This window comes from Stigmatopora nigra, chromosome 15 (genome assembly GCF_051989575.1).
Source record: "Stigmatopora nigra isolate UIUO_SnigA chromosome 15, RoL_Snig_1.1, whole genome shotgun sequence".
NCBI lineage: Eukaryota > Metazoa > Chordata > Actinopteri > Syngnathiformes > Syngnathidae > Stigmatopora > Stigmatopora nigra.
In genome coordinates this window covers 7,431,654-7,452,675 of record NC_135522.1, presented here as the reverse complement: position 1 = coordinate 7,452,675, position 21,022 = coordinate 7,431,654, and the positions used below count along the sequence as shown (strand labels likewise).

Sequence of the window (21,022 nt, the reverse complement as noted above, 5' to 3'; positions counted from 1 at the left end):
TGAGCCTTTGGTTGCTGCTGCCAACGTCCATGCCCTGTGATAGTCTTTGTCTTAACAAAAAGAAAGCCCACATATTTGTATTATGGCTAATATTACCACATTGTGGATGAATAAAATATAGAATATATATATTCAGCACCAGATCAAATGGATTGGACGTCAATTTCTGTCAATGACGGCCAATAAGTGAAGTACAAACATGTAGTGGGAATTTATTAAATTGTTTTCCTCCTGCTATTTCCTTAACCATGCCATGCACCAAAACAAGGTCACGTTCATAGCAACAAAAAGGGCAAAGGGAGGGCTGACTATTGGAAGAAGGGAGGGAACAAGAGCAGGAAACAAGAGCGAGGGGGAGTAACCACGACCTCCATCTAAGCCTGCAAACAAAGCACCTCTTTGAGGTTGACGCATCAATGCCCTTCCCAATGCGTTTAATCATATTCAACATACAAACATATAAAAGGAAAACTCAGTAAACTATGTAATAGCACATAAATATCTTCTGCAAGCAGAAGGATTCTATTGCATCTTCTAGTTTCCAGATTAAATAAGAACTACACAGTAGTTTGCATAAGCAGGTCAAAAGGAAAGTAGGTCAACGTGTGCAGGAAGGGAGAAGAGAGGTACAGAAGAATTACCATGGAGGGGGTTAGATTGATGGAGGTTGGTTCCTTCCGTGCCATTTTTTTGTTGCTCTCCTACGGCAAAGATGCTCATGGTAAACAGAGCGGAAAATAAGGATCTCACGTTACCTGGTCCCTCTCTATACAGCCTTAGGGAAATTCTTAACGGCTTAGAATCACAAAACCAGAGAGAGAGCCTGAAATGTATTCAGCAGTAGGATGTTTGAAAGCTTCTATAAATCTGAACACTAACGTCCCGTTCAATTCGTATGATTAGGGATTACCCTTTCCTGTATAGTGGGAAAATTATTGCGAGTCACATGTAGCTTGCAAAGTGACCCGCACAGAAATAGCAAGCACGCAGTGAGATTTGCATTAAGCAGGGATATCATGCATGGGCAGTATGTATGCCATACTGTACTGTATATATATGTAAAGTTACATCAAGTCATAAAACTGTGCTTTACCATGTTTTATCCTTACAAATTATGTAAAGTATGTAAAATTATGTAACTTTATTCTTGTAATATTACAACTTTAATCTCATAATCTTTTAATTTAATGATTTTCTTCTTATATTGTTTCATTGTGTTCGGACTAAAATTCTCTCTTATTACTGTATTTTGTGTGTGTTTGAAAACGTTCAATGAGGAAGAAAAACACCTGCTGTGTAGGTTGGAAAGCATGTTGAAAATATTACACAATACCCTTACTGCTATGCAGCCTGTAGTTAAAGTTGAGTAACATTGCCGCCTCTGTTACCCAGAGATCAGGGCTGGGTGTGTGTGGAATGTTTGTTTTGATTCCAGTAGGGGCCCTGGAAGGTGTAGTGAGTGCCTATGTATACATTCGTGCATACATGCGCTCAAATATATATGTTAGAAGAAGTTTCACTCATGGCAAATTAGCCTCACTTGCCAAAGTTTTTGTTTTCAATTCCTCATCCGTGGCTGAAAATTAGGTCAGTGGTCACATGTTGTGTATTTCAGCCAGACAAAATATGGACAAAAACAGACTTTTTCTGGAGAAAAAAATACATTCCGTCTTCAGCTCATAGCTCTATGGAAGAAAAATGTATCATTCAAGTTAGTCGACTTTTGCAAGGCAAATACCAATGATCGAATGCAAAATGTTTTTATATTTCTGTGGGCTCCACACAAATGGCAGTTGGTCATGTGCTATACTTGTTGTTGACTTTGGAAATGCTCCAACCTTAGTGACCTTGTGGAAAGTCACAGTAATGGAGCATGCATGCACTGTGTGGGTGGTGGTTTGTCAATATGGTGTCAAGAATCCATAAGGAGTGGCAGGGGAGATATATCAAAGAGCAAGACTTGTGTCATAATGATAAAGTACTGATATGGACGTGGATCATGCAAATGATTATTTTGAAAATGTGCTCCAACAAAGAAAATTATGTGTCATGCAAGTGTATTTATAACAATGAGTCATGTTTAATTGTCCATCATAGTGGGATTTTAATAATTGAGGTCAAGAACAAGTCAACATTAACAAGAAAACAGCTTGTCCTCTAAATTGAAAATCTGAAATTAGAGTGACCCTTTGCAGAACTTCACTAATTCCAATGAGATTGTACAAATTCCAATTTAATAATAGGTAAGTGTTATATTTTATATATAAATGTGTTTTGCTTGTTAAACAGCAAACATAAAGTAAGAAGAGAAAAGGAGAAGAATGCTTTAAATTACATTTGAAAGAAATCCATGGCTTAATGTGTCAACTATTTCTTAGATTGAAGCAAGCCAATTATCTCAAGTTGTTCCTCATTCGATTAACAGCGGTGACTTTGGGTGGATCTTGTTGGTAGGTCAACTTACAAAGTTTTCTCAGAAATACACAATTTTATCATTAAGAAAGAATCAAAGAATACCACTATAAATGCTTTTTGATGGCAAACAATATTTTTGCTCTTCTCTCGACCAATTTGTCACACTATGGCATAATGTGGATTGGCCGGTCATACGAAAAGAGCCATCGTCTATTCAGCAGCCCTATATTTTTCCTCCCAAAAAACTGTACACTTATTAAGAGTAATAGTTGTACTACTAGTACAAGTAGTAGTCCACACTTTCAGCCTGCTCAAAACCTGCATACTAGAAGCAGCAGAAGTAGGTCAACCCCTCCCGATGACTTCAGTCAGGGCCCACTTGTTTTTTTTCCCCTGTTCACAAAGTAACTTTTTTTCACCCCAAAGGCCTGGGTGAACCCTTGATAAAACAGCTGTTAGGCTGTGGCAGTGCTATTATAGGGTGACGGAAAAAAATAGGTGCAGTGGGCGTCATCTCTTGAAGCAAAACGAGGCTGCAGCAACCGATCCCAAATGTTTAACTCAAGGACTGCCATTGACGGAAACAGACGTCCAACCAGAGTGAATGAACATTTATCCATTTCAAATGGATAAACTCATTTAAATTGACAGCATAAGGATGAGCATAGCCATATGAATGGACGTCTATCTTTGCCAATGGCACTGAAAGAGTCAAATAGGCTCCTCCTAAGGTTTGCTACGTCTGCGAGACTCTCCTCCCCTTCCATTTTTTTCCCACCTTGATGTGCTTTAGAGGAAATCTGGTCTGAGCTCCAAGAATTCTGACCATATACAACGCCAGCTGGATCACAAAACAGAGGACTTTACCGCAGTCACGTGTCCCGCTTGCCTTTGATTCCAACAGCCGGCAGTAGGAATGTTATGTCGTTGTGTTGACCCCTTTTTAGAACAGCCGTTATCAATCAACATTTTGTGTTTCCTCCACAGTTAGTTAAACAAATGTGCCTTTTAAGGAAACACTACAAATGACACATAAAAAAGATGGAATGAGCAGAAAGCAGGGAGGAAACAATTGATGGTGTGAGTTTTATTTTCTCTCTCAAATGGAATGTAAAGGCCAGTCTTTGGGGGGTGCTGGCAGCAGCTAAGTGTACACCATGGCGAGTGGATGACTACAACATTCCGTTATGAAAGCAGAGTAGTTAAGTCAATGTGTCACATGTATAGGGCAATAGTACACTTTCTGTGCATTAATTCAGGTGATCCCTCATTTTAAACAATTTTAGGTTGGAAAGGGAGTAACAATTGCTTCAAAGTATACTAAATTATTTATTTCGAAGAAGACTAAGTAATTTTTTGTCAACTTTGGAATTTATTTCTTCAGAGGTAGAGTTAACAATCTGCAAAATGAGAGTAACGGGCGGATTTAAAAACATTCAAGTAGGATTAAGTAGTTATATAACATTTAACTTTTTAACTTTTTTTTTTAAACATCACAATTTAATTGAAGGTTAAGTTCCAATAACAGAACTTTTGATAACCAAAGCAAATTTGTATGATCCCAGATTAAATTGAACCTTAAAAATAACCTTTTGAACTACTAGATTGGCAACTAAGACTCCACATAGGCTTTAGAACAGAAAAAAATCAGTTGAGAAACAAGAGAATGTTACATTCTAGCCTGCTGTGCATTAAGTGGTGCAAGCGCATGACAGCTTTATTGACACTGTATATGTTCAGCTCACGTTTTGGTCTGTTATTGTGCCTCATGTTGTTCAAACTCAAACACACCCATGAGCCCAGAGTGTGTCACAGCATAACGATATGTGTTCACAAAGCCCCACAGACCTACTTTGCCATCCAGTTCTATCCAGCTGCTGTCAAAGCAGTTATGAAAGCAAGAAAGGAATGAAACTAAATAGGCTGTGGACATCAGTCCAACTTCTTTAAGACTGTACGTCTACATCTTTCTGAAGCAAAACATTAGGTCATTTCCCAAAGAAGGCCATTGGTTACATTTCCACATAGGCAGCTGAAGGATAGTGGAAAAACAACCAGGCATAATATTGCACAATGTGTGCTGCGTACAGAATATTTTGATTTAATTAAAAGCATAGCAATTGGAAAGGCAAAAACAAATGCAATAAAATACTGCGTCCTTTTTTTACTATCACTGTCACACACAAAAATACACAGAAAACAAGAGGAGTACTTTGAGAAAGCAGACAGACCCCAACCTACAGACAAATTCAAAGTATGGCCATATTTGGTAGCCCTGTCCCTCACTTTGAGTTCTTAAATTCTTTCATCTGACACCTATGAACCTTTGACCGATTGACCCTAAAATATAATCACCTTTTCCGCTTCGTATAACATATTTATTCTGCAAGTCTTATTATCCCGTTATTTGTTCATCAGATATTTTGTAGTACCTTTCAGACTTCTGTGACCTTTGGCCTCAAGACATCAAACTTAATCACCATTTTCTTTTCATATCACAAACATATCCCGCAAGTTAGAAAATCCCAGAGTTTTAAGGGAAGTACAGGAGTTTTTTTTTTGGTGCATGTCTTAATAGTTTGTGGGTGAGTCTTTTGTTAGAGTGAGAAGATATTTTTGCATATGTACAAGAGCATCTGGCAAAGCTAAAGTTATTTTTGGCCTAAACACCACATCTCAAAGAGTCTTTCACACCCTTGATTGGAATCGCTGGAAGAAAACAAAAATACAAACAAAACAAAAGACTTTACTGAAAGTCAAAGGGGACTTCTTATGAATAGTCAAGACCCAATGATGGGAAGAAATGTTTTTGTTTTGTTCGTAAAATAAACCTGTTAAGCAATTTTAGGAGCCAACAATAGACTACGCCAATAGCAGCAAATGAAATGTAAATTAAAGGAGTGTGCATGGGCAGTGGTAATGCACTTTTCTGAGAGTACAAGGTGGTTTGCACATCCTATTTCTTTACCCCATAAGCATACATTGATTCATTAATTTTTGGAACCCCTTATCCTCACAAGAGCCACAGGGGTGCAGGATAAATTCATAAACTTTAAATTAACACAAACCTATTCAATCTCATTTGCAAATTTCTGGGAGAAGATGGCTTAATCAGTAAAACAACGCATTCCCATTGAGCAACAATTACACAATCTGAACTAAAACTGCCATTCGATCAACAGGCACGCACACACAATATGTTATGATCCCCTAAGCTTCTGGGAAAGACGGAACGTGTGTGTGTGTGTGTGTGTGCTTGCTTTTGTGCCACGTGAGTTACTGGTTAAGTAGGTCAGTCAGTAAGTCAGGAATGGCAGGGAAGCAGTGAATAAACACAAGCTAACTCCATTACCTCATACTGTGGATTAGTGTCAACAGGCCCATCCATCTGTCTAGTGTCGGCCTGGTTCGGGTGACAATAAGTAGAGCAGCATGTGGGCTTGTATTCTGGTCCGTTTATCCCCCTGTAAATTTACATTCACAAAGCACTATGAGCCATTGTTTCTCAATTTTCACAAAGTGTGTTACACAGTGTGAGATGAATGTGAAGATAAGACTGATATTCTCACAGGCATTCATGGCTCATTTTGTTTCATGAAAGGCAACAAGTGGGTACATACGTTTTTTGTATTTTCTGCCATCAGGCTGAAAAATATTTAATTGTTCTGACTGGAATAAACAAAGGCCAGAAAGTCCACATCACAGTGAATGATATTGTGGTACAAACAGACAATAGGCAAGTGGATGTGGACGTCCTGTTTCTTTGCCAGGTCATTGGATGATAATAATAAAAGACAAAAAGAGGTTGGCTTACTGGAGCCATAACCTCATAAACAGTGTCTATCAGCTTTACCTAATCAAACATGATCCATTTAAATCAGAAGAATGATCATGCATATGTGCTTGGCACTGTTCCTTATTGTGGAGCACTCAGGGAATCAAAAACAGAAGAACCACGCTTATTAAACCATATGAGTGTAGACACCTAAAGCAGCCTGAAAAGTGACACTCATCAAAATATGAAGCTGGAGCCAGCAGCAGAAGGATTTCACAGTAATGCCCTCCATGGCCCCTCCTCCTGCTCACTGCTCATTCCTTCCTCCTCTAATCCAAACACCTGAAGGGGGAGGAAGGAGGGGTAGCTGCAGGCCCCATGTGAGTTGTTGCTCACATGCAGTCAGTGCACAACATGTTACTGTAACACCTTCTCTAGGCCCCAAACTACCAGTTACATAAAGCACAGCACTGCAGACGTGCATTTATGCACACGTACGGCACCAAGGGCGCATAATGGTGCAAGTAGAGCATTTACAATACAATCTGTTGTTTGTGCTTGCAGTGTTTACGGCATGTAACTAAAAGCTCCCGTGTTCTTATGCCATATGACATATTTTTGCATGTGACTTCTCAGGCGAGTCACTTGATTTTGAGAATATGTACTCCAGTTCCGAGTACCAATCCAATATCGAGGAAATGCATTAAGGAGGGAGAAAAGTATGTCCAAATTCATTTGCCAGTTTTCGGTGCGGATCGTATGGAATTGAGTGCAAGCAATGTGGAACATCAATGAATAATATATACATATATATATATTGTTTGGCCTACGAGGACCAAAATGTGATGTCCAAATATGTGCAAAGATCCCTTGCCCTATAAAATATTAATTGAATAAGCAACATTGATACCTACAATTGGCCGTATTTGTAAAGTATGTTTCATGCTTTGTAAATTTCAAGTTCCCTTGTCTAATTTTAGCCAAGTGGGCAGGCAGGCTTGTGTACAATATCTTTTTGGCTGTAACTCTACTTTGTATCCGTGTGGCTAATGAAGGAGTGAACCTCCCCCATTGTGAGTCATAGCGTGACGTGAACGGCCTCTGTCACTCACACGCTTGGCCTCAGCACATGGCTCTCAGACAACACACTCCAAGCCTTCACGTGCTGAGGTTCCCCCTTCCTCTATTTCACCCAGTTGTATTTACTGAGAACTCGCCCATCATTTCAGTTCTGCTTACTGCTGCACAAACCATGCGCTGTTAATTTATTTTAGTCCTTGTTAGCATTTTCCTTTGCTCCTCTTTTCCCAACCACATTCAATACTGCAGTTCTTTTTATTCAATGCAAATTTAATGGGCTGCCTTCACTTGTTATATTTGTAGTCTATGATGGAGCTTGTTGGTTTGACCAATAAATGCCCCCTGCCTCTATACTTTATTAAAGTCACTGATAGAATGTAGAATGTATATGTATATAGAGTACTTACACAGTATGGGCTCATATTTGAACATCATTGTGACTTTGTTTCCCTGTCAACGAAGGTTTTGTTTATCAAGAGAGTCCACCTGCAAAGAAGTGAAACATAGAAGAATAAAATGAAAGCATTACAATAGTAGCACATCATACAGACATACTAAATACACAAAGACACAAGTATACATACACATTAGTTTTTTGCCGTAAAAGCAGCTAATTATTTCATGAAAAGTGGAGGGCAAATGCAGTTTTAACTCTGTTAGTGCCAATTATGATGCTAGAAATAAACCTGCAGTGAAATTTTCTCAATAGTAGACATCCAATCCATTTCAACTCATTTGTTTCGCTACCCTCACACTTCAAATGGATTGGGTGCTTATCACCTTCAATAGCAGCCAATAACTTTAAAGTGAAGATTGAATAGAAGTTGAGGCCATGAACAGTTATACTGTAATATCACTGTGTCTTACTTTCTAGCATGTTTCTTGAAAATTCCAAACACAACATAGTGAAACATCCCCCTCAAATAGGTGAAAGTGGAATAATTTTGTGAATGCAAGTAACCCAGATCAACAGGTCTGTGACTTCCTATTAAATGTTTAGGTGAAGAGAAGTAAGCATGATTGATTTTACTGACAGCTTAACTCTACATCTCATAAATCCCCATTTAAGAGAAGCTTGAGTTATTTCTTTGACAAATCCAGATAAGACCTTGAACGTCCGGCCATGTTTACAGGGCCTATTACACTGAAGGCAAGAAGGGCATCACGGTTACAATTTACACACACTGCTGAAACTCACACAACATACATAATACATGAGAAAACGTGAGATTCGTGCAGTGTTCCGTTTCTCCTCTAGAATTGCTGACCTGTGCATCCCCCCCAATAACTGCAGCTAAACAAGAAAGTCCCTTGCCGTCTCTAGAGAAGAAATAAAGCTCAAGCCTAATTTGAAAAGTAGGTCGATTCAATTCAGTGGGATTGATTTTTCATCATATTTTAGTTACTGTACATTTTAATACGGCTTTGCAACGTGGTTTAATAAATACTCATATTATTACGTATACAAGTTACTGTATAGTATTTGTGTTTAATTGATGACATACCACTTTATAGAATGTAAAGATGAGACACTAGAGCTTCCATTTATATTTGATCCAATTCCAAATTCATGGCAGTAGTTATGGATTGCAACCCTAGACGTTTACTGCTGTCAGGTGGCAAAATATTATAAATATACTGTGGTTGACACCAATTTGCAAGGAACAAGCAAGTATGCAGTGCCCTCCTCTGGCCACTGTAAGCAGAACAAATTCATTCATTTATTGTATGTATCACTCATCCTCGAGGACGAGGATCATGGGGGTGCAGGAGCCAATTCCAGCTAAAAATCAACACCAGCCGTGAGGGAGACCCTGAATTGGTTGCCAGCCAATAACAGGGCACACCCAGCAGAAACGTATATACTTATAAATAAGGGCAATTTAGAGTGTTCAACTAAATTGTTGAGGAAAACAGAGTACCCGGAGAAAACCCACTCAGGGCACATGTAAACTCCACAGAGAAATGACTGAACCACTGACAATAAATATCTTTGTTTAACATTTTTTTCAGCATTTAAACAATCATTATCATCAGAAAAATTGTCACATTTCAAATTAGTCAAAGGATTTGTTTTTTAGGCTTGAAATCTAATCAGGAAGAGTAGGATTATAACACTATACAATGGCATATACACAACAAGTCTATCATGCCAATGTGAAAACATCTCAGTCAAAAGTCTCATGCTCCAAGTATATGTGCATCCCATCCTGTCCATGAAAGTCTGCTTTGCTGCCATGGTTACCTGAGTGTGGAATGCCAGCCTCCTGGTCAGGGTATTCAGCTAAAATTGCCCCCTGGTGCTCCCTGGTGAGACTGCCGCCAACCACTTGTCAACTGACGCCACTACAAATGAGCATAGCCCACCATTATGGGCTCAGAACATATCAGTTCTTTTTGCACTCATCACCACTCATATGATGGCCAGTCCTTGTTTTGTTTTTGTTTTTTAACTGATGTGTTGAGAGGCAAGAAGATGTTTTTAGTCCACACAAAAAAAGTATGCTGATATATGATGCTCTTGCTGGGGCTGGAAAGTAATGTTACTGGCATTAACTAATAGTGGCAGATACTGAGGTTAGAACAACTCTATTGGGAGAAAAGGGATTTGAAATTGGTTGAGAGGTGAGTAAATATGGGTATTTGTACAATTTATCCCTTGACTGTAGACAACCCACATAATTTAAAAGTTCAGTCCCTTCATAAAGTGCTTTTACATATGCATCACTGTTTTTGCTACTACAAGAGCTTCACATTTTTTTCAACAAAGATCTCTCTTTTACAACTGTTATCTCATTTGTTGCCATTGACGGCAATGTTCGTTCATTCAATGCTGCAACCATTCAAAAATAGATTGGGCGTAAAAGTGAAAACTAATTTAAGTGCATGGCAGGAGAAATACTCAAATGATTGGACGTCTATAATCGCCAATGGCACCGAAAGAGTTCAAAACAACTATTTTGTCTACCGCCCAAGACTTGAAGTGGCTCTCAGTGGTTTCTTCTGGCCTCTGTGGCCCCGGCGTAGGACAAAATCAAAGTTTGCCGTGGTGGACATTGCGTAGAAAACGTTTGCTTTGTCTGGTATGACGAACTCTGGAAACAGCGAAAGAATATTTGGTCACAGTTATTAATCAAAAGTTCTGCTAATCTTGTTAAAATGTAGTGAAGCTGATCAGAATGCACAGTTAAACTTAATGTTATTCCGCCTTACGTATCTCCTGACCTCTCTCCTGCGAGATGATCTGTGTGAGAGTGAAATCTTGCCAGTTTGTGTGGTCCAAGTGATGCTTCTCTAAAGCTCGCTGAATCACATGTGCAGTTTTGTCCTGGCTGGTTAACTAGGAAAATGAACAGAACCCATATAGAACAAAATCACAATTACATAAGATTTGAACATTTTGGTCCGCCTTTGACTCAAAGTTAGGTGGGTTAGGCTCTAACACCCCGCAAACCTGACAAGGATAACTGGTGTTGAAAATGATTGAATGAAGATTTTGTGAACTCCAAATGTAGAGCATTTTTTTATGCTGGAAAGCAAATACAGTTAAATCCATGCATGATTATGTGTTGGCTATTTATCCTTTTTTATTATTTAAAGGGAATGGAACATGTACTATTCTCTGAAAAGAAAAAACATATTTTCTCTATTGCTTTCAGCAATAGCCTATAAAAAATAATGCTATGGCGCCATCATGGGGCAAAGACTCATGTTGAGGGGGGGAGTTGTTCATCCTTACCAAGACACTCTTGTACATGTTTCCATTGTTGTGGCCCAGGTCTACGCTGACCCTTACGATGCAGGAGTCGGCACTCTGGCGGTTGTAGACCGGCAGGGAGATCATAGATATAGAACGATGGTGGTGCGAGTCCGTAAATGGTGTAGATATTGCACTGTTACTGGCTGGAGAACACAAAGAGTCCGAAGACGAGCTAGACGGACTTTGAGTATCTGGAGAAGAAACTGTTGAGGAACAGGTAGATGATGATGAAGAAGAGGAGCAGGAAGATGAAGAGAAGGCCTCTAACACATTGTTGCAAGAGCTGTGGAAGGACTGCAAGGAATAGAACAGAATCACAACTTTATTGGAATCTGTAATCTTGACAAGGTTATTTGACACACACACACAGTTTGATTACCTGCAGTCTGATGGAACAAGCAGAGTTCGGGGATGAAAGATCTTCCAGTTCTGAACTGCTAGATCCCGAAGATGAAACACTGATTTGATCTGCTGGAAGCTTTTTGGATCCATCGCTCATTGTCCTGAGGCTTAGTGGAGGAAAAAATTGCAGCAGATTGTATTAGTGAGCATGTGTTTTTGTCAGGCCTCAAACTACCACATGATACTCACAAGGAAAGTTTTTTAGTGAGTGTTCTGTGGTTCCAGGCGGTTGGAGAGCACACATCTACTGGTGGCTCGAGGCGCCTTGAAAGGTCATAGCTGTAAAAGAAAAAAAAAGAACAATACTATGATTAACGAAGGAATATTACACAATGCAACTGGCCTTACAACTGCACGCCACGTGTAACGTTCACATCAAATATCATCTGATTCACCTGCACAGTTGCTACAACGTGATTGGAAGTCTGTCAATTGAATGCAATAGTTTACAAAAAAATACTGTAACTGATGCACTGTGTTGCATTAAATAAAACTGGCAATTGATTCATACACATGTACATATATCTAACTGTTGGATGTTAATCAATAGGGATGCTGAACCTAACAGTGTCTTTCAGTTTCATAACATCATCACTGTTCAGTTTTGTTTTGTTGGGTCACAATTGGTTGTATTGTTTAGTAATAGTTTGCCAGATTTTACTCTTGTTGGTGACTGCACTTGCATGTTAATGAGACATTTTAGGAAAATGTTACTATAGTGTACCTTTCTTGGTCAGTGAGCAGTTTATGTCTTTCCATCCAATTAACAATGCTGGGGTCATGAGGCAGATTGAACTGAGCACAGGACATTTGCAGTACACGGATTTGTGCTAGAACCTCAAACTCCTGCAGAAAGAGAAATGAAAATTGCTCACTGAAATTACGGTATTTACAGTATTTATTTAAAAGTTGAATTAGGGATGAAAGTGGCGACGCACCCTTCTCCTCTTCTCGAAGTTTATGAGTCCAGCCTGTCAACATATTTATTTCAAAAAAGGTTGTGAATTACATGCCTTAATAAAATATAAAAGGAATAAATAACACAAACATTGATGCAGGGTAAATAATATTAAATCAAACAAACAATAATTAGAAAGTGATTAATATCTTGCTACAAATTTCCCATCAAATTTCAAATGATTGGACAAATTTTGCCTTCAATGGCAACCAATGAGGAATGACAGTAATGATCACATTAAACAAATTGACTGTATACCTCCACAGTGTCTGGCAGGGCTGTGTCTAGCATGGTCAGGACGGTCAAATAGGTGCCCAGGTAAGGTACCACTCCACTGGAAATATTCTTTAAGGACAAAGAGACAACAAGTACTTTTTAGTCCTCACACCATTTCTTAATGGCATACATGTCCTACTTTTACGCAAAGTACAGTACATCAGTCTGTGTTAGTAGAACTCCTGGCTCATGTTTCAGCCCAGGAGAATGTGCAGATGACTCATAAAGCACTTTGCTGTAGTCTATTATTACTAGCCTATAATACTGGTGGATGTGCAGTTACTTGAAACTTGTTTGGCACTGAGCAGGGCCAAAGATAGTTTTGGGCCTGTGCCTTGCTAAAAGCATTGCAGTGATGTGAAATTATCTCCCCTGAGGAATTATATATGTCAAGAATGACTTTTGCAAAGGACACAAGGTCTTAAAAGTTCTTTCTGCCATCAAAGATAAGCAATAAAAAAGCTCCCACAAACTTAATGTAAACTTATAAAAACTCTAAAAAAGTTCTCCCTTCTTCCCCGGGGATTAACTGTACACACAAACAAACTGCTCGGATATTTTGAGAGAAATATTATCTACAGTCCTTTGACCTGTATCCCATCGAAGGAGGTCATAGTTAGTTCTACGCAAGCTGGAAGTCAAGCTTAACAAAATAGATCATTGCTGTAGCAAAGTGAGACTGATTTAAATGAGTGAATGTTCACATCCATGCACACAAGTAGGACAACGACTATAAATTATGCTCATTGGGATGCAAAAGAATATAAACCCCCAATTTAATGAGAAATTTGGAAAATAATACACAGTTCATACACTGAAAAATATGTGATAATTCCAGTTTATAGTTCAAACTCTGACCTCTAAACTTGAGAGAATGACTTCTGGTACATATTAACTTGGATATCCTGGTAAATTATTGTACTCGAGGAGAGAGGAAGGCAATGTTCAACCTTTTTTTTTTTTGTGAATGCAATCTCCAGAGTAGAACTAGAATGTGCAACAGTAGGCTTGGTGTAACTAGCAATTTCTTAGAAATCCTTCTCTTCAGAGATATGAGAAGTGATTGCACTTTGCTTGAAAGCCATAATTTCCAGTCAATATTTCTCTCAACTTGAACTGATAACCTGATTCTTTAAAAAAAAATTAAAGAAAAATATGTGTTTCCCTAAAACCTGGCCAAAAGATCAATGCCACCCATCCCTATTAAAATTGATTGGCTATCTATCACCATTAATGGCAGGAACTGAGTTAATCCAGTCATTCATTTACATTCTACATACCATATTTACATGGTTACATTGTACATATGCACACGTGTAATCTAATGCTTTTGAACACTACTTAAATGAATAAGTCATTAGCTAAATATTAACCTTTTAAAAGTGGAAGCTGGTCAAGCAAGTTATTCCTTTTGAAGAATAGCAACATATCATAAACTGTCTTTACCGGTCAGAAATTTTATTTTTAGATTACTACCCAACGTATTCACACCAGAGTAAAGATTCATGCAGAATTAGTTTTCTAAATATCCTTCATCTATCCTAACTAATTTTATAAATTAATCTTTTTTATGGAAAGAACATTTGAATTGCAAAAGTATTGATACTCAGCCATAGGGAATTGTTGGGATTATATCACAGTATTACCCCAAAATATTGGTCTAATTGGTTATATTAGTTCTATTCATTTAATTTTTTTTTGCATTCCCACAGGTCAATAGAAATGTGTTTTCATGGGGAAACATAATGTTGCTGTATTCATAAAACTAATAAAAATGGAGGATATTTTCGCATGCTCCTTGTTAATAAAAAAAATATTCACCGCCACTAAGAGTTCTTTGTCGGTAAGAAGGCAGTTTTCATCAGGGAAGTTTTCACAGAGGTTATCAAATGTAACCATGGCATCCCTGTAAAAAAATTAATAAAAATAAAAAAAGTTACATGTCAGTGTTTGGCTATAAGCCTCATGTTTATATAATGATAAACTACACTTATAAACACAATAGTTCAGAAGATTTGAGTCAGCATCAGGTTATGTCACAGAGAAAAGCCTATCAAGTTTTATTATCCATGACATTTTACTAGCTTGGTGCAATGTTCATAACACCGTATGCAATCTGGGTCATTAAAAAGCATGTAAAAAGTTAATGTTACTTATGATGAATGTTCAACTATCTCATTAACTGGTTCATGTCATTAACGATGATACATGTTCAGTTTTAGATTTGTGAATTCAAATCAGTTTGTCACTAGTAGAAGTCCAATCCATTTGCCATATCGCCATCAGGAGCACCCATTGAATTAAAAGACAATCATAATCAACAACATGACATAAGAGTCTTGTTGGAGGGAGCCTGCAAATTGCTGTGTGTGCAAAGAATGAAAATGTGATTTCACCTGTTGACTGCAGCCCAAGTCTTTCTCAGTCTGTAGATGGCATTGGACTGAAGGGCAGACAGGACTGCCCTGAGAGAGGAAAAGTTCTTCAAACGGTGACATTCCTGCAGAGAAATTGTTGAAATACGTACATTTGTTTCATTTTCTATGTTGCTTATCCATACAAGAATTCCGGAGGTGGAGGAGCCTATCATATCATCATATCATAATATTGTTTGTTACTTGGTTTGATTTTACACCAAAGTTCATTTAACAGGCCTACAGTATCAACAACATAGCAGTTACCTGTGCTACTCTGATCCACTTCTCCACAATCCGAGCTCGTTGCAGAGGTGTAGTACTTGAGGTGGTGCACATAGAGTGCGAGAGCAGTGATACGATAACCATGTTGGTAATGGCATTAAACTGTGTGATGGTGGCCCTGATAGTGGGTGACATGTTGTCCTTCTTGTCTCTTTGTGACCAAATGCAGCCCAAACACTGGTAAGGAGCCACTTTGACAAATAAAGCCTAGGGACCAATAAAAATTAGACGTTAGCCTTCAAAAATATTCAATTAAACTCAAACCCAAACTCAAATAGAGACCCATCCTACTTTGTAAATTTCAATATCATCACCACACACTTACAGAATCTATGCGGGTGAGTTGTTCTGCGATGAAACTAGCTGAGAAATCCATAATGTCACATTGATCTTCTCCATGTTCATGCCCTGAATCCTCATCACCAGAAACACACTCATGTCTTTGGACATCTGTTTTAGCCGGACTCTGGCCTGAGGAATTATCAGCAGCATAAAATGAGATTAATGCATAATGAAAATTTAATGATATGCAATGAAATAAAATTATTTTGAATGAGAGAGTGGTACCTTCTCTTTCAAACAACCTAAGTAGATTTTCACTTTGCCCCGCCAATGAACAGAAGTTTGGCTGACGGTGCAGTTGCTCATGTACGGCAGAACTGATCCTGAGGTGATCCAAAAGAAGGTGTAGCCCAGTGTGCAGTGGAGGATCTCTGAGGTCTTCACTGTATTCATCCAACCATGTTTGGATAAAACGCAACAGCGGTCTAGGAATGCAGTGGAAAGGAAAATCAATACGTGATAACCATTTCCATCAACACTGTGCTAAAGATATTAAAAAAATTGACTGTGTCCAGGATTTTTGAAGACAATGTACATGTAATAGTTTATTGAACACTTTTATTTGGAAATTATCTCCAGCATTTTTTGAATAACAAAATGGACTTCAAACCAATAACATTCACTTACATTTGGTTGTGATCACTGTCATCCAATTCTGGTGCTGAAATGTCCCTGCTGAGAGGAAAGAGGGAATATTAAATTTATGCAATTGCAATTTCTTCATGATGGCTTTTAAAAAATATATAGTCTGACAACAATACAAATTTAGACTGCGAAAACTGGCTCTGAATGGTCATGTACCATTGACCTTTAATACCATTGAATTTAATGTAAATCATCTTTTTTTTATATACTGCGCTAGCCTCAATTTTTGAATTGAGGCCATTCACCCTATAGTTTTAGAGGTCTACAAAATATACCTTTGGAAGATGAGGTCTATTAGCTTTTCAGTACTGGTGAAAGTTCTGTATGTGGAGAGGAAGATCCTGCCGTAGTCCGACTCCAGACAGTAAGGGTCGAGGAGGTGATTCACGAGCATTTGTAGACTGGCAGCTTTCAGTCGTCTAACTTTGTTGGTCCGGTAATGGACGAAAGCGCAGGATGGATTCAAACTCGGGTCAGGCGAAGAGGGAATGGGTACCCGGTGAAGTGTGACACCATAGACTGCACCATCCTCGAATTCCTCACCCCACTCCTGCACTGGGTTCTGTAAGGGGAGCAATTGTTACCGTGAATCATTTAGAGTTGTTTATGGACAAATAGAGGATTAGTAATCTACGTAACACAAACTGGACTCCAAAAAATGGCTAAATGTCAGTGAGATATAATATTGTTCACATTTGTGAAACAACCATTACGTAATTGATTTTGAAGTTGATATAAAATGCAGCACAGGGAAATAATTGGTTTCTGTAAGATATAGTAATGAGCATTTTTTTCAACCTGGCTTTAAACCTAAGTAGATATAGAGCCCTGATCAGTGTAATTCTCCCATATATACGGATATTTAGTTTTTACCATACAATAATGACTGCTTAAATTTGAGGCACTAAAAGAACTAGTTAGTTTCTTGGGAAAATCTACTCTCTGGGCAGTATGTCCACCGAAAACATTAATCTTGTATATAACAACAGAATCATTGCAGAAAGGTAATTGCTCGGGGTGCGAGACTTGTAATGTGTATAAAAAAATAGGAGAATACTGTCTAGTTTATGTTTATATATGATCCTCAGAATAGTGCAGTCAACTCTTTAACCGCACATTAAAAAGCGATTTAGAATCACCTTTGATATCATCACTCATTTCACTTGAGGAACTCATCAACTTGCAGGTGATTTCTATAAACTACTGACCTGTATTCCACAGGTTATAAAAGCACATAGTTGGTGGCCTAAATGTTTATCCATAACAGTTTTGAATGTTGTCCTCACAAAACTAAATCTTTTTCCACTACTTGAGTATTCTGAAATTGCAGCTCTATGTTTTTATCGTTACAACAAATTCAACTGAGCTTATGACATATGTTACATAACCCTGGCGCCAATAACAATTTGTGCATGACTTTCAACAAATCTATATTGTGTACTTGTGCTGTCTTGGAAATCTATGCAGCTGCAGCACGCAACAGATGAGCTGGCATGCAATATCTTCATAGTCCATTATATATTGAATAAAACAAACATCTTAATTCGTTTTTACAGCAACGTAATCTTTTTTTTTTTATCACTACATCCTCCAAACTGACACAAAGTTGAAAAGACAGGCCTGTCACAAACAAGTGGTATCACATACTGGACACGCACACACACACATTGTTTCTCGTAGAAACTAGTTGTTTGTTTGCTGAGCAGAGAGGAAACATTGTGCTATTTGCACCCATTGTCATTGATGCGGTGGCAGCGCTAAGCACAGTTGCCAGTCCAATGGAAACAAGGCTTATCCATTGGGCTTTAATAAACCGCCATTGCATCTGCCTTCTTAACAACAGTTTTATTTTAATCATTATGGGGATGCTTTAGAAAGCCAGTAAAATACCAAAGTCAATGTAATGTGTTCATATTTTTTTATATGTAGTGCAGCATCCACTGCAAGTTCGCATCTGCCAAATTTGCATCATGAACAGAGAACATGGGTGAGAACAAAACCATGACAATGCCCGGAGGATCTGACAGTTCCTGACCTAAAAGCCATTGTTTAGTACAGAAGAATGACAAATTGAACTAGTCGGTATATATATCATCTTCATTCAGCATAGTATTTGCATATTTTAATCCAATTATATAGTATATTTTCAGATTAATGGGATACTGGATGTTCTTTCACATGTGAAGTTCACTATCGTAAAGTCTTTTTAGTGTCTGTCTTTGAAATAGCCTGAAGTACCTTACAGTATCTCTTAGTTACAGTCCACAAACTCATAACACTGGTAGTGTAGTGTGGACACTGTATATTTTTTATGCAAAGTGTAATCTGATCTGAAAATAAATTACATTTCAGTAGAAAAAAATAGTTATTTTTAAGGCTTATTTATTTCTAATAGCTTATTGTACATTTTTGAGCTTTCAATTTACTTTAGTATGGCAAAGATGGGTTCGTAAAACTAAAATCATTTGTGTTCAAAAGTTACAAAACCATAGAAACACAGTTACCTATTTTTGTGTAGTTATTTTCAATTTCCAATAAAGGGAAATAAATTGTCTTACCATTGTCAACTCCCATTTTCCCATTTTGCTTCTGATTCTTAAGGAGGACTTTCCATCTTCTCTGGACTTGAAATTCCAACTGGCGTGAGAAAGAATCCCATCAAGGCTGCATGTTTGATTACTATACAATTTTGACAACTTATTTTCCTGCTCACATCACCACATTTTATCAAACTTGCTAAAGGCTTGGTGTAGTTTTGTAGGGAGTTGCCGATACTGAGCAGCTGATTATAGGAGAGGACTTGACGTGCCAGTCGCAGGAGCGTCTCACCGCTCGCTCTATATACTAGTGGGTGTGGCTTTATTTGGAGAGAGGTAGGACACATCCAGACTGCTAGCCAATCAGATGCCCATTTTCATTTCCCATTTCACAAGACAAAACCAGCTGAAATCAAGATGATATGTTAGGTCAGGGGTCAGAAATCGTTTTGACCTATTTCAATATTTGACCTCATTGGTGAGCATAGAGCCATATGCTCTCATCAAAACAGCCACATATGGCCCCCGAGCCATAGGTTCCCTACCCCTGAGTGAGGTGGTGTATTGGACGCATCATTTAGTACTAATTCCATACAGCGTAATCATTATTTAAAATGCTATACAGTGAAGGGATAGAACTATAGTCTGCCACTACCAGTACAAACATTGCGAATGTTGGCTGTGTCAAGAATTATTCACTTATTCAAAGCTATTTTTCGGGATTTCAACATAGGTTGGTTAGAGATTACAACTGGGACTTGGCTGGCCTCTTTCAATTCTATCAATGTTCTTCTCATAAGGGAAACAATCAACAAATCTGCGTATGAGTCACTATTTAAAATTCATGGTTAGAAATGACGCTCCTCTCTGAGTCACGATGGCTTATTAATAGCACATTTTGATGCATTATCTCATACATTTCAATTTTCAACTTGAACTATGTACCAAAATTCCATTTAAGATTGGCATACGCAATTTTCCTTTCTCCTGAGTATTGTGTGGGACTAAGAAAATCATGAATAATTCCAAGGAATTTTCCTATCATTCTGTCTTCTTTGTTTTGTTCATTTTTCCTATAATATCTGAAAACATGCCATTCAAGGCCAATTGGATGCTTACAATACTCCCAAAGGTATATTTATCCCAACAACACTTACCCATTACAATGCTGCTGGAACCTATAAATCAAGTCACATTTATTTATAGTATATAGCTCTTACAAAAAAATTAAGTGAGTGTTATGCAACTTTTCAATGGCCTCACATATTTGATAAATAATTAACTTATTGGCCGCCATTGAGCGTGACAGTTGACCAATCCATTTTAAGTTGGTGAACTGCAAATGAACAAATGCTAATTCACTGCAAGGCTTCCGGGTCAAATGGATTTGGCGATAAACTCATTTAAATCTGCAGTAGAATGAAAATATCCATGTAATTAGACCACTATCATCATCAAGCTACTTTGGTTTGACTTAAAAGCTGAAGACTTGAATATTACTTGGAATTCTGTACATGCAATATTTTATCTTTTAATTTCTGGAATTTAAAAACCTCAGAGAAAGAGGGATTATCAGTGTGGTGTTGCGGAATGTAGACAAACAATTCTTTATCAACACATGCTCAAGAGGCACACACTTGTTCTTTGGTATTTGCTTTCATATGACTTTGCAGAATCTTAACTGTGAAGCACTGAACAAAAGCATCACATTAAGATTTCAAGCAAAAAAAATGTAAATTAACAAAAAATGTAAGTTGTCAAGCAGTAGTGATTTTTCCTTCAATTTGACTCATCCGATTTAAAAAAAATAAAAAATTACATTCTATCAATATTTTAAAATTGACATTTAAAACCCTTTGAAAATATATAATGCTATGCTCATAGGACAAATAGATACACATAAAAATACAAAGGTACTCTATTTAGCAGCAACAGCAAAAATGTGGTGGCCAGAGTATAAACAAGAAAAACAGCATTCTTGATAATACTTCAGTGAAATAGGTTCCTCCTCTCTACCTTTGTTCATCATCCCATTTGCAATACTTACCATACAATTTATGATGATTTTATTCAAACTCAAACATTGTAAAATGTTCTCATGTCAGGTGTTTGCCAGCACTTGAATGAAAATCT

At 37.8% G+C, this 21,022-nt stretch overlaps 1 protein-coding gene across 4 annotated transcripts; it reads right to left on the bottom strand.

Annotated features, from left to right (window-relative positions):
* Positions 1–9,260: 9,260 nt before the first annotated feature.
* rgl3b (ral guanine nucleotide dissociation stimulator-like 3b) lies at positions 9,261–19,204 on the bottom strand. Of its 4 annotated transcripts, none has more exons than XM_077735134.1 (16): positions 18,911–19,204; positions 16,628–16,914; positions 16,335–16,379; positions 15,933–16,132; positions 15,691–15,836; positions 15,348–15,572; positions 15,063–15,166; positions 14,488–14,572; positions 12,649–12,735; positions 12,371–12,403; positions 12,157–12,278; positions 11,622–11,711; positions 11,410–11,539; positions 11,010–11,324; positions 10,484–10,610; positions 9,261–10,365 (listed from the first exon to the last, which is right to left on the bottom strand). In XM_077735134.1, the coding sequence occupies exons 1-16, from the start codon at positions 18,932–18,934 to the stop codon at positions 10,235–10,237; spliced, it is 2,151 nt and encodes a 716-aa protein (XP_077591260.1). In that variant the 5' UTR covers positions 18,935–19,204; the 3' UTR covers positions 9,261–10,234. The 4 variants fall into 4 exon arrangements, with proteins under 4 accessions (XP_077591260.1, XP_077591262.1, XP_077591259.1 ...); XM_077735136.1 differs by having other exon boundaries at positions 10,496–10,610; XM_077735133.1 differs by having other exon boundaries at positions 16,335–16,382; positions 18,911–19,203.
* Positions 19,205–21,022: the final 1,818 nt, after the last annotated feature.

Coding starts and splice junctions, on each gene's coding strand:
- rgl3b (XM_077735133.1), bottom strand. CDS start 18,934: ATGGGAAAATGGGAGTTGACAATG. Junction 16,383..16,627: donor ATAGACCTCATCTTCCAAAG/GTATATTTTGTA, acceptor CTTTCCTCTCAG/CAGGGACATTTCAGCACCAG. Junction 12,404..12,648: donor CCCTGCCAGACACTGTGGAG/GTATACAGTCAA, acceptor ATATGTTGACAG/GCTGGACTCATAAACTTCGA.